Source organism: Carex rostrata, chromosome 33 (assembly GCF_964058835.1).
Source record: "Carex rostrata chromosome 33, lpCarRost1.2, whole genome shotgun sequence".
Lineage (NCBI taxonomy): Eukaryota > Viridiplantae > Streptophyta > Magnoliopsida > Poales > Cyperaceae > Carex > Carex rostrata.
Window position 1 is genome coordinate 3857657 of NC_135950.1, and position 13789 is coordinate 3871445.

Genomic DNA, 13789 nt, shown 5'->3' on the forward strand with positions numbered 1-13789 from the left:
GGGTCCAACATATTTTTCCAGTTGCTATAGCCATGGATCTCCTTCCAACTTTTAGCTATATTCCCAAAAAGGTTTCCAGACATGATATGAAGTGTTGTGCTGCTATCCAGGGTTTGCTCTTTCCTTTATCTTTCTTTCAATCCAATGTGACGTTGGATTAATTGAATAAACAAATGCATTTCTATATCTATTGATTTCAGTTTATGCTTTTAAGATTCTTTGACAGAGTAATGCTGGCTAGGTAATTAATTAAGTTTTCATTATATTAGATTTCCATGTAAATATATAATACTATTGGTTGAATGCGACTATGACAATAAAATTTATTTTATTAATTGACGTTGGATTAATTGATTAAGCAAATGCATTTCTATATCTATTGGTTTCAGTTTATGCTTTTAGATTATTTGACAGAGTAATGCTGGCTAGCTAGCTAGGTAAGTTATCATTATATTTGCTTTCCATGTAAATATAATACTATTGGTTGAATGCGACAATGACAATTATATATATTTATTTTATTAGTCATTGCTTTGCTTTTCTAACTTGACAAGCTAGTACTTTAATCCCTCTCAATATCAAGTTGTACTTTAATTAATCTTTTGTTTGTTTGTTTGTTTGTATTGTCCAATTCTACATGACTTAAACTACGCATCATTACCTTTAAATAAGTCATTTTTAATTGATACTTTAGTTGTCTCATTTTTTTTCAATCAATTACTTGGAACCAATAATTAATCCTTATAATTAAAATATGTAATTAATTTTACAGCATGGTGCTTTAAATTTGGTGATTGCCTTGATATTCCAATCATTTAAATTATTTGAAATTTGAATTTTACATATGGATTTATTTGTCATATTAGAAATCCGTTGGTTAATTATTTGAAAATTTCTATTTTTGTAACGTGCCTTCTACTACCAAATTACTTATATATTCTGAAAAAAGCAGAAATGAAGAGGCGCTAAAGTAATTAATTTGGACCTATGTATTTCCCATGACAATTCCATTGCCAATGTAATGGTGTTGACTTTTATGAGTGGCAATGATATTAAGTTGTTTTGTGAATCGCTACTCAAATCACTTCCCTATCAAGAAAGCACAACTCAACTATATATGATTCAACATCAAATTAAGCCCTTGCAATTTAAGAAACATAATAAACTTGCTGCATTCAAGTGATGGTGCGCTAGCTAGCTGGTAGCCTGGTACCATTTCTCTCTCTCTCCTCTACTTCTGTTCTCCATTGTTCGTCTGCCTCGTTACTCGCTAGTGGGTCCCCTTGTTCAGTCTATATCCCTTACTGTCTCCTCCTTTCTTTTCTCTGTCGCGTGGCCCAATATGACAAAGGGACATGATCATTTAGTTCTCGGCCCATTAAGTCCTTCCGCAGGTCCGATTTCACTTCTATCTCCTCTCTTTCCCAGTTTGACCAAGTCAATATTGTCCTCTAGCAACCCCATCAATATTGCCAATTAATTAGGTGATATATATTTTTATAGATCATTACTCATTTCACACAAATATATTAGGTAGTGTGTGCTTGTATTAGTTAAGACCAGTTAAAGGAACCACTTTTTTTCTCAAACAAACATGATAGGCAAGAACAACTGCCGAACATTTCACACAAATATATTTCTCCATTACATTGTATGACATGCAATTATCAACAATATATCAACCATCATCGATCATCAATCATCAATCATCAATCATCATCATCTTCATGATCTACTAACTTCCAATGCCCATCTGCTTCTTTAACCATACCCTTGTTCTGTCGAACTCTCCAAGAAACCGGTATCTGATAATCGTCCTTCAACGCATCCATTGATTTGTTAACAAGTGCTACATCTCGATCCACTTCTAGCTGAAACCCTCCCTTCTTCCCTTGTACACCAGCAACTGCATGGATGTATCCCTCTAAATTATGCCACGTCGTCATATTTCCCGGACTTTTTAAGTACGGCGATTTTTGTGTATCTACGAGTAATTCTACGCCCACTTCAGTGTATCCAACAAATGGGTAAGTTGGAATTAAGTCAGGTTCATTACGAACTCGTAGTAGCTTGAGGTTTTGTTTGCTAGAAAAGAGATTCTTGAAAGTGGAATCGCCGACCTTAGGGCTCGCAAATACGATGGCTGTGATCGGAATGGCTGTGGAGTATGAGTGATAGCATTTATTGAGGTGATTTGATGCTATGTCGATGGCACTTAGAGTTGCAAGGCAAGCACCGAGGCTGTGACCTGTGAGAGTTATGCTAATTTCTTCGTCCTTGTACTCGTTAACTAGTTTTTGTATTTCTGTTAAAACCTACATCAACATGAAAATTAAAAATATTTCTTAGGTTGATATATAAGAAGTCATCACATAGGTAAAGAGACTTTTATATTAGGAAAAAGAAATCGTCAGGATTTTCTGGTTTTTGACATGAATACTTTCCTTGCATGCTTACAAATGCACTGTTTATGGGTGAAATTACGCTTTCACTATATGAAACTGCAAGGTTGTATTTGCTTTTGTAATCTCTGAATGTGTGTTGCTACATCTATATATGAAGATTAGTATGAGCCTCAGTAAGTCTTATGTTGCTTTCTTGGATACTTATAGTGGAATTAACTCGAGTTTACCTCTGATTGCTAAGCAAAACACTCTAGTAGCCACAAATTCTGGTTAATTTTAGCAATAATTTATAGTTCCCTTAAACTCTGCATTTGTTATTTAGAGCATAGGTACAAAAAAAAACACCCCTAGATATGAGACTCAGCATGAGAACTTACAATTGTTTCTTCGAAATATAGCAGGAAAAATAAAAGAGGAAGTCCAACATAGTACATACCTGCTCTCTCGCGCTCACTTTGTCGTACTTTGACTGCTCATTTGTTGAAGTGTATATTGACAACCAGCCTCTATGAACCATCGGATCACCACCATCTGGTGCGGGCCCCAAAATCCCTGCAGCTGACACTAATGTGAAATCTAAATCATTAACCCATTCGAGTGTTTGAGTAGTCCCTCTCCATGAAATCAACACATCTCTCCTACCCAAAACCTCCTTTCCTTTGTCGGTCGCCACAGCCACGTACCCCATCCAGTTCGACTCCTTGCTCCATGCCGCCTCAGATATCGGTGTGAGTATAAACGCCTCCGGAACAGGAACACTTGATGTGGCATAGAGAAACTTTGTGATTCTGTATATATTAGGGTTTAGTTCAACCTTTTCGAGGAGATCTCTCCGGTTGTAGAAGCACGAACCCCTGTATGAAGATCTCTTTTCAGTGTTAAAAGCATCATATGTAGCTTGAGATAACTCACCATAGTTAATTATGTTTAGGCGAAGATCTAGGTCTAAGGGATCTAAAAGACCTTCCCAATTGTTCTCTCCATTGATCTCTCTCCATCTTTTGGCTATGTTGCCATACATAGTTCTTCTCTAGCTTTGTAGGTAGCTAGATGAAGTAGTTTATTATGGGTTTAAATTTGTTGTCATGTGATACTTGTATATATTTAAGCATCTTAGTTTAGGTTTAGGTGGATAATTGCTGTATAAAATTGAGTTGACTTGCAGTTAAAATGTTATTGAATAATTAGTGTTTGCATAGATCCTGTTTTAGTGTAGCTTGTGCTTGTACTCCACAGGATGTAAGAGCATCTCCAATCCAGCAATTGAAATTAATTGCTAAATTAGCAATTATAAATTTTTTAAAAATTAAGCAATCCACTCTTACATTGGTGCAATCAATCAAACAATTGAGAATTAAACATTTGACCAATAAGAATTAAACATTTGACCAACTCATCTTTAGAAAAAAATTTCTTATTAAGCAATTCTTTCCAACAATTGCTAAATAAGCAATAGCCATACAACCCAGCAATTACAAAAACAATTGACACATCAGCATAAGCAATCCATAAACAATCACGGTTGGAGAAACTCTAACGGTGCATGTAATAGAAAAAGAATAATATGGGCCTACTGCATATATCCCTCATAAGAAATTCCTTCAACAGTGTATATTAATGATATATATATCTGAAGCAATATTTGTTATAATGGGATTTAAACTTAGGCATATATATCATAAGTTATAATTGCAGACTCTCTAGGTAGAACATGAAAAAAGTGTCTTATTGTATGATTTATTGAAGGAAAACCGGAGAGATCAGTCTCCACTCTCCATTCTCCATTCTCCATTCTCCAAGCCAATTTGTCGTGTATTACCTAACTCATCAAGCTACCTAGATTCGGAAGCATGCAGATGCTTGCACGAATTAAATCGACCTGAGACTTCATAATGCAGGAAATAATTTTGATTCATTAAATTTTATTAAGTGTTTTTTACATTAATTTAATGTATTAAAAATAATAAATTTACTTTGTATAAAAAAAGTGATTTTATATATATGAATTATAAAGTAAAAATAGATTGAATTTTGTGTTTAATGTTAACTGCTGAATGTATACGCTTAATAAATAATTCTTTTAGACATGATATATTTGTTATTTTTCTAAATTTGGGAATATACAAATAATAATAAGTTATAATTCTGGGCTACAGCTGGTAGGCTTCCAAGTGTTATTGTGGACCCATGCGAAGTGGCCCAGTTAGACAGAGATTGAGAGTTGCAGTTGCGTGCAAGCTTAATTAATTCATGTTTGAGGAAGAGGAAGAGGAAGAGGAAGAGGAACTTGTTGCTTGCTTTATTCTTTTTTGACCTATACTAATACAGCCCATATATTTTCCACGCTCCCAACTCCCAATAATATGCTAAGTTAATTTGGAATTGTAAAATTTACACAATCACTACTGCATGAGACATGATTCGACATATATACAATGGGTTTTATTTTCTTATGAAAATAGCTGCTTTTAGATCATTGTCGACCATTAGCTTGTCACACCTATGACGACCCACCTTTATCCTGACTTGAGATAGGCAGTGCAAAATCTACACAGGCAGAGTTTTGACATATATACAGTACGATCGTAGTAAAATAAAACAATAAGTGGAATATTATAATACTAACAATAGGTATATTATAACTTTTAATTTTTTAAAAAGTATTTGTATTTTAAAAATATAAGAATTTAATCAAGGAATTTATAAATTTTGTAAATCATAATTATGATGAAGATCTAATCCCTTTTTCCTTCCTTTCTCTCAGCCTGAGTTGATTGCTTATATATATTGCATAGTACATATTATTTTATCCATTTCTTTAAGGATACACATTCTATAATAAAAGAAATATATACACCAATTATACATTCTATAATAAAAGAAATACATATATATATATATATATATATATATATATATAGAGATAGGCTACGGTGAGTTGCGAAGTAAAACGCGTTTCTACTTCACGCCGTATTTTTATTTTGAAAGCCCAAACGACCGATCCGAACCGTTAGATGTTTAATCCATATTGAAATGTGCTTGGAGACCAAATTTTACATTTTTTGGAATTTTTTTACTATTTATTAAGCATTTTTGAAAACTGCTGTTTTGCTGTGAACAGTAAAAAACAGTAAAATTTTGTGAACCCTCAGATCAGCGGCATTCAAAATTGCTTAATAAATAGTAAAAAAATTTCAAAAAATGTAAAATTTGGTCTCCAAGCACATTTCAATATGGAGAACAAGATGAACGGTTCGGATCTACGTTTTGAACTTTAAAATCACAAAATATGAGCGTGAAATAAAATAGTCGCTTTACTTCGCAACTCTCCGTAGCCCAGCTCTATATATATATATATATATATATATATATATATATATATATATATATATATATATTAGAACTAGGGTGTTCTTAAGTTCACTAAGTCCCTAGGTGAACTCAAGTCTAAAATCCGTCAAATCGGCTTTAAATGATGAATCCGAACCGTTGAAATCTGCCTACCTTATGAGTGATGCGGCTACATGTGAAAATTTTAAACACTTGAATTAATTTAGTATAAAGTCAAGAGGTCAAAAAACGTTCAAAAAATGAATGCATCAAAATTAATTTATTAAGTTTCTAAGTTTGATCGCTTGACTTTGTACTAAATTAATTCAAATGTTTAAATTTTCACATGTAGACACATCACTCGTAAGATAGGCGGGTCTTAATGGTTCGGATTCGTAATTTGATGTCACATTAATTGAAATTTGGAAGGAAGTGGTGATAAGTGCTAAAGTTCTTTTGTGATAAGTTATTAAAGAGCTTTTTTTATAGAACTCAGTACACGGAATTGACGTCATTTGTTATCTTGGAGTATAACTTGTTTATTTGAGTTTCTCAAGCATACTGTTAAAAGCCTAGTTTTAATTATGTGTGCAACTAAGAACCGCATTTAGGATTGATCGTTTGTCGAGTTGGGAAATGATTCGTAAGAAACCTGGATCAGATCCGTGCTTCTATAACATTAGCTTGAGTCAGTTATGTTTTAACATCTCATTGGACTTAAATTGTTATGTCCAGCCCAATCTTGGCTATTTTGTTCAAACCCGGTCGGCCCGTTTCAGTCTGGGCTATTTTGTTCATGTCCAGCCTAATCTTGGCTGTTTTTTTAAGTAACAAGTTACAATGCATAATAGAACGGTAGGAATGTGTGACAATATATAAGCTCTACAAGTCTTTTTTAGAAGAGAAATGACAATTCAAGCGCTCTGAATGAATGGTAATATTTTTCATTGCATAAATTGAAAGGAGAGAATCAGGTTACATGACTAAATTTAAGTGAACCATATATGGAACGATAGGAATGTGTGGCAATATATAAGCTCTACAAGTTCATTTTAGAAGAGAAATGACATTTCAAGCGATCTGAAATCTGAATGAATGGTAATATATTTCATTGCATAAATTGAAGGGAGAGATTTAGGTTACATGACTAAATTTAAGTGGACCATATATGTCCAAGTATAGCTCCTTAATATTTCTTTGTTGCTTCTTAAATTAATAATAGAGAATTAGCTTTTACAAGCATAGAAATCAACTAGAAAGAACATAACTTCTCCAACAAAACAATGGACAATACCACTGGATTGCTAACAAAAGTTATAGAAAATAAAGTCAGATTGTTTTCTTGATCTATTTCCTGCACTAAACAAAAGATGAATTTCTTTTTTTTTGAAAACCGGATAGTAGCTATCAGGTTGAGTACATGAAAAATAAAATTAAAACAACCAAACTACAAAACTACATAAGTACATAACTCCAATTGGTTCTAGCAGAACTTAAACCACAACAAAGCTTCTTTGAAAGCCCGTTCTGCTACAAGGGTAGATGGGAGACATTCATCTTCAAACACCTTGTTATTCCTGGCCTTCCACAACATCCAACAAGCCGAGAAGAACAGGACACCCCACTTCTTCCTTGGTATGAGATGCCGGCAGCTTCGGTATGATCTGATAACTGTTTGCCTTACTGTGGTTCCTCTGCACATAATGTTGAAACCGATGTGTAGGGTTAATCTACGCCAAAAGGAGATAGCAAAATCACACTGGAACAGTAAATGCTGGGCTGTTTCCAAAGGGCATCTTTGACACAAAACACAGTTCGGAGTATCAAAACCACGTTGCAGTAGAACTTCGCGAGTTAAAATCCTTTCCTGAATGCATAGGTAAGCAAAATTTTTAATGAGGTTATGACTTTGTAGAATGAATTTGCGGAGTAAAGTTTATTAGAAGTGATAGACCACTGCAACTGATCCTCTGCCCCTAACAGAATACTGTTAAAATACGGCAAACCCCTATTGGCTGCCATTTGCAATGACCACGTACGATTCTCTTGAAGTGGTGCAATTTGCGTAGCCATAACTGGTACCGTCCAGTTATCGAACCAGTATGAGATAGAATCCCCTGAACCAATTACCCAAGAAGTGCATCGATCAAACAGGGGCTTTAGTTTCATTAACTGATTCCAAAAAAATGAACCACTAATCTTCCAAATTCGATGAGAATGTCGACTTGCTGTGATAGAGCGGATGTTGATAATAGTTTGTGCCCACAGTGATTCTTTTTGCCTATACAACTTCCACCACCATCGAAGAAGCAGTGCCCAATTTCTTTTTTCCAAATCCGCCCCTCCCATTCCACCAAATTGTGTTGGAGTACATACTTCCTTCCAGTTAATTAATGAAATACATCTTTTACCATTGGATCTTCCCCATAAAAACGACCGCCTGATCTTATCGATTCTTTTAATTACCCACTTTGGTAAAACAAAAGATCCCATGAAATAAATTGGCACTGCACTTAGAACCGAGTTCATCAATAGTAATCGGCCACCTCTTAAAATAAGTTTTGATTTCCATCCCTTAAGCTTTGACTCTAATTTCTCTATAAGGGGCATGAAAGCCGCATTAGCCGGACGATTAATGATCAAAGGAAGTCCCAAATATATAACTGGGAAATTAGTGCTGGTGCAACCCAAAATTGCAGAAATGATCGGAAGCTGCTATGTTTGTTGATTAATCGGAATCCAGGAGCTTTTTTGGTAGTTAATTTGCAAACCTGAAACCGATGTGAAAAGCCGAAGCATGATCTTCAGGGATATAAGAGCTGGAATTGACGCATTGGTAATTAAGACCGTATCATCCGCATATTGGTGTATGATCACAGATTGCCTCAATTTGGATGTAATACGGCTGCCATGGGATGTATTAAGAACCTGGATAAACTTTTGAAGCACATCTATAGCTAAGTTAAACAACAAGGGAGATAAAGGGTCCCCTTGTCGGAGGCCTTTGCGGTGTTTGAAAAAATCAGTCTCTCCACCATTCATAATGATTCTTGAGGATGCAGTGGAAAGTAACATATCAATCCAATTGATCCATCTTGACGGAAAACCTCTTGCAAGCATTATAGTACGGAGAAAGGTCCAATTCACCAAATCAAATGCTTTGGCGAAATCCAGTTTGATGAAACATGCTGCTTTACCATTCTTGGATATGTGATGTAATATTTCTCGCGTAGTATTGAAATTTTCTGAAATTTGGCGCCCCTGAATGAAGGCAGTTTGCGTTGGAGATATCAGGTCCGGTAGAAAGCTCCTTAGCCGATTTGCCAGAATTTTAGAAATTAGCTTGGGGACTGCATTCATGACGCTAATTGGTCTGAAATCACTGATATGCTTCGGCTCCTCTTTTTTGGGGATCATAGTGATGTTAGCTTGGTTAATACCTGCCAGATCAATTGAATGATCATAGAACCCTTGTATGATTTGGATTACATCTAAAAAAAAAAAAAAAAAAAAAAAGAAGATGAATTTCAGATTTTCTATTATATCATAGGAAATCATTCAACAAAGACAATTTCGGCAATCTTTGATAACCGTCGACAATTTCGGCAATCTGGACAATTTCAACAAAGACAATTTCTTTACTCAAAAAAAAAAAAACAGAGACAATTTCGGCAATCTGGGCAATTTCAACAAAGACAATTTCTTTACTAAAAAAAAACCAGAGACAATTTCGGCAATCTGGACAATTTCAACAAAGCTTAATTTCTTTTGTAATTATATTGTGACGTGTGTGTATTATTTTCAGGTTTCAACATCAACTATCAAACAAAAGTATTTGACAAGTTCGTGACACATCTTAACTCTTAATCCAGACCACACATCTTAATATAAAAACCAACGGTTTAAATAAAAAAACAATCTGGCGCTGTGCTTCAATCAATGGTGTCTTATTGATGAAATTGTTTGTTCTTTTTTAGACAAATGGATGATATCACCTTAGATAAAATTAACGATTTGGAAGAAAATTTAATAGATGACATGGAATTAGATGAAACCATGAGCACGGTCCATCTGCTCAATCAACGCAGCAGTGGTGGTCAATTCTGACATTGTTCTACTACAAAAGTGTGGACAGCTCCTTAGAGCAGTATAGTACGAGAAATTGAAGTTAAAGACAAGAAGGATAACAATTTCTTTAGCTATACCACCAAGGAACCACGCTGAAAAAATAAATGGAACACAAGACTCTCATGAAATCTCCCTTCCCACCCTATTTTATTTTTCTGTTTTTTCTTGTATGAATTACACGGCTCTTACATGCCTATTTATCAATTCATAAATATTTTGTATATCATGCTAAACATGGAAACCAATTCTTAGAATTAATGACAAATAATCAAATACTATCTATTGCCTATTTCACTAGATACATATATGATTGATATCCTTGAATTTCTTTTTTCCTTCTTTTGAGTAGATATAGATATTCTAGAGGATTCGGCTTGATCCCCAAGTTATTCTGGAACCGAGTGTAATCTTAACAGTGCAACTAAGAACCGCATTTAGAAAATTATTAGTATGAAACCTGGATCAGATCCCTGCTTCTATAACATTAACTTGAGTCAGTTATGTTTTGACATCTCATCGGACTTAAATTTTTATGTCCAGCCCAATCTTGGTTATTTTGCTTAAACCCGGTCGGCCCGTTTTAGTTTGGGCTATTTTGTTCAAGTCCAGCCCAATCTTGGTTGTTTTTTTAAGTAACAAGTTACAATGCATAATAGAACAGTAGGAATGTGTGGCAATATATATATAAGCTCTACAAGTCTTTTTAAGAAGAGAAATGACAATTGACAACTAAAGCACTCTGAATGAATGGTAATCTCTTTCATTACATAAATTGAAGGGAGAGAATCAGGTTACGTGACTAAATTTAAGTGAACCATATATGGAACGATAGGAATGTGTGGCAATATATAAGCTCTACAAGTTCATTTTAGAAGAGAAATGACATTTCGAGCGGTCTGAAATCTGAATGAATGGTAATATTTTTCATTGAATAACTTGAAGGGAGAGAATTAGGTTACATAACTAAATTTAAGTGGACCATATATGTCTAAGTTTAGCTCCTTATTAATATTTGTTTGTTGCTTCTTAAATTAATAATAGAGAATTAATTAGCTTGTACAAGCATAGAAATCAACTAGAAAGAACATAACTTCTCCAACAAAACAAAGACAATTTCGGCAATCTGGACAATTATTTCAACAATTTGGACAATTTCAACAAAGACAATTTCAACAAAGCTTAATATCTTTTGTAATTGTGACGTGTGTGTATGTGTATTATTTCCAGGCTTCAACATCAAATATCAAAAGTATTTGACCAGTCAAACTGAACATGTCCATTTTGAAACGATCTGATCACTATTTGTTATGTATCGGCCGGTCCTTCAAAATCCATAATTATTATCTTTAGAAATTAATCTAATATAATATAGGATATTATAATGAGTGGCTGAGTTTTTATAAGCATATACAGATTAGAAAAAAAAAAATTCGGATCCAATATTTAAAGCTTGAAATTATCTTGAATTTAAAATTCGATCCAGCCACCATAGAAGCAGCATCGTTGATTTAAAAAAAAAAAATATATTTTTATACATATTATAACTTTATATGTTAGGTATTAATTTTATTTATACTTTACTTTTTACCTTTATCGATAACATAAAAAATGAAATGAAAAATGAGTAATTATCAAATAAATTAACAAGTTATGTAATTTAATTAGAATATAACATGCAGTTAGATTGATATATGTTTAAGAAATCATGTACATAATATCATAAAATGTAAAAAGTTGTTATTTATATTATAATATGAATTTTAATTAAATAATTATATATTTATCAGTTATCCTAGCCTTCAGGGTTAATTACTAATACTCATATTTTCATCTGCTAAGTTAATAGTTTTATAATCCGTACTATTGTTATGTTAAAATAACCACTTATCCATAATTCAATATCAAATATAATACGGATCGGATAAGAGAGAAAATAGTGTTATTGGTCCAAGGTATATAGAATATTCAGGAAAAGTGTTGCCGTGTTGGTATGAAATAAATTAAATTACGGACCTATCCTTTCTTATGCTATAAAATAAGCCTTCCCAAGATGAATATGGAATCATAATAAAACCACATCACTAGATTCAGTACTCAATTCAATAATGCCTTCCTTGGATTTACAGAGCATCATCCTCCTCTCGACTGCTCTCCTTGTCTTTCTAACATTTGTTCTTTCTTATACCAAAAAAACAAGGAAATTGCCTCCTAGTCCTCCGGCACTGCCCTTCATCGGCCACCTCTATCTTTTCAAAAAGCCCCTCCACCATACTCTGGCCCGCATATCGCAAAAGTATGGCCCCATTACTTTTCTTCGCTTCGGCTCCCGGCCGGTCCTCGTCATCTCTTCTCGTTTATTGGCTGAAGAGTGCTTCACAACCCACGATTTGGCCTTAGCGAACAGACCCCAATCATCCTTACCTATACGCAACAAGGGAAACAGACTCACTGGAATAGGTGCGGCAAACTACGGTCCCTATTGGCGTAGTCTCAGGAGAATTGCAGCAGTGGAGCTCCTCTCTTCTCAGCAGTTACATGCCTCATCAGATATTCGAGCAAGAGAGGTCGAAGACATGGCTCACCGACTATTCAAGTCTTGGACTAAGACTTGTTGTATTGTATCAAACGGCTCACATGGGATGAATTAGTTGGAGCTCAAAACAAGTTTATTCGAACTGTCGCTTAATGTGCTTATGACAATGATAGCAGGAAAGAGGTTCTATGGAGATAACATAGAGGACATGGACGACACGAAGCGGTTTAGGGAAGCAGTGGAGGAGCATTTTGCCTTGAGCGGTGCATCTAATTTAGAAGACTTTGTACCAGTTCTTAGGTGGTTGGATCTCAATGGAGTAATGAAGAAAAAGAAACAGTTGGTAAAGCAGCAGTTAGAGACGGTCCAAAAGCTAATTGAAGAGCACAGAACAACTCGTGGTGAAATAAAGAAGACAATGATAGGTCATTTGCTTGAATCGCAGAGGAAGGATCCAGAGGGCTACAGTGACCAAATAATTCAACGCATCTGCATGGTATGTTAACTTGTGAAGTCCCAAGCTAATATAATGTTACATTAAAATTAGAAACAAGTGTATATTTTTCTGATTATATTTATCCTTTTAAATTCAGAGCATCTTACTAGCTGGAACAGATACCACATCTAACACGGTGGAATGGGCAATGGCGATCCTACTGAACAATCCCCAAGTACTAAAGAAAGCAGCAACTGAAATTGACAAGCATGTCGGGAACGAGCGGCTGATAAAGGAGTCCGACATGGATCAGGTTCCCTACCTTGGATGCATTATGCGTGAGGTGCTCCGGATTTACCCTGGTGGCCCACTTCTTTTGCCTCATGAGTCACGCGAAGATGTCACCATTGGAGGCTACAACATCCCACGTGAAACGATGGTGTTGGTGAATGTGTATCAGATCCACAGAGATCCCGACATATGGGAGGAACCTGAGAAATTTAAGCCGGAGAGATTCGAAAATGAGAAGGCTGAGGGTAAGTTTATGATACCATTTGGGATGGGTAGGAGAAGGTGCCCGGGAGAAGGCCTCGCTATGCGAGAAGTCGGGTTGATATTAGGAACTCTGATTCAATGTTTTGACTGGGAAAGAACAACGAATGAACTCATCGACTTAACTGAAGGTTCCGGTCTCACCCTTCCTAAAGCTGTTCCACTTGAAGCAATGTATCGGCCTCGCGAAGCTATGATGAAGGTTCTTTCTGGGTTATGAACTCCTTGTTACTGCGCATAGTCCATACTTAGAGGACCTTTAGTAATATTTCCCTTTTACTTTAATATACAAATAACATGGGGGTTGGGCAGATACACCCTCTACATATGTTTTATTGTCCTTTTTGTGATATTAATTTGCATTTGTACGTTTCAAGAAATTAATAAATCAATATTTTCTTCATA

The 13789-nt window shown here is 35.0% G+C and overlaps 3 protein-coding genes across 4 annotated transcripts; 2 read left to right on the top strand and 1 right to left on the bottom strand.

Annotated features, from left to right (window-relative positions):
* Positions 1-1580: 1580 nt before the first annotated feature.
* On the bottom strand, positions 1581-3467 carry LOC144548692 (phospholipase A1-II 1-like). 2 transcript variants are annotated; one of them, XM_078297423.1, is made up of 3 exons: positions 3369-3467; positions 2842-3259; positions 1583-2315 (listed from the first exon to the last, which is right to left on the bottom strand). In XM_078297423.1, the coding sequence occupies exons 1-3, from the start codon at positions 3401-3403 to the stop codon at positions 1710-1712; spliced, it is 1059 nt and encodes a 352-aa protein (XP_078153549.1). In that variant the 5' UTR covers positions 3404-3467; the 3' UTR covers positions 1583-1709. The 2 variants fall into 2 exon arrangements, with proteins under 2 accessions (XP_078153548.1, XP_078153549.1); XM_078297422.1 differs by having other exon boundaries at positions 1581-2315; positions 2842-3461.
* Positions 3468-11924: 8457 nt separating this feature from the next.
* LOC144548630 ((+)-piperitol/(+)-sesamin synthase CYP81Q1-like) lies at positions 11925-13789 on the top strand. The gene is made up of 2 exons (XM_078297345.1): positions 11925-12892; positions 12990-13789. Exons 1-2 carry the CDS (start codon positions 12557-12559, stop codon positions 13602-13604), a joined length of 951 nt encoding a protein of 316 aa, XP_078153471.1. The 5' UTR covers positions 11925-12556; the 3' UTR covers positions 13605-13789.
* On the top strand, positions 11969-12511 carry LOC144548380 (cytochrome P450 81E8-like). The gene has a single exon (XM_078297044.1). It carries the CDS (start codon positions 11969-11971, stop codon positions 12509-12511), a length of 543 nt encoding a protein of 180 aa, XP_078153170.1.

What these genes read in the sequence shown, in the direction of transcription:
- LOC144548692 (XM_078297422.1), bottom strand. Translation starts at nt 3,426, where the DNA reads ATGTATGGCAACATAGCCAAAAGATGGAGAGAGATCAATGGAGAGAAC. An exon ending in AAGTGAGCGCGAGAGAGCAG is followed by an intron (nt 2,316 to 2,841) that starts GTATGTACTATG and finishes ATGTTGATGTAG; the next exon opens with GTTTTAACAGAAATACAAAA.
- LOC144548380 (XM_078297044.1), top strand. Translation starts at nt 11,969, where the DNA reads ATGCCTTCCTTGGATTTACAGAGCATCATCCTCCTCTCGACTGCTCTC.
- LOC144548630 (XM_078297345.1), top strand. Translation starts at nt 12,557, where the DNA reads ATGACAATGATAGCAGGAAAGAGGTTCTATGGAGATAACATAGAGGAC. An exon ending in TAATTCAACGCATCTGCATG is followed by an intron (nt 12,893 to 12,989) that starts GTATGTTAACTT and finishes TTTTAAATTCAG; the next exon opens with AGCATCTTACTAGCTGGAAC.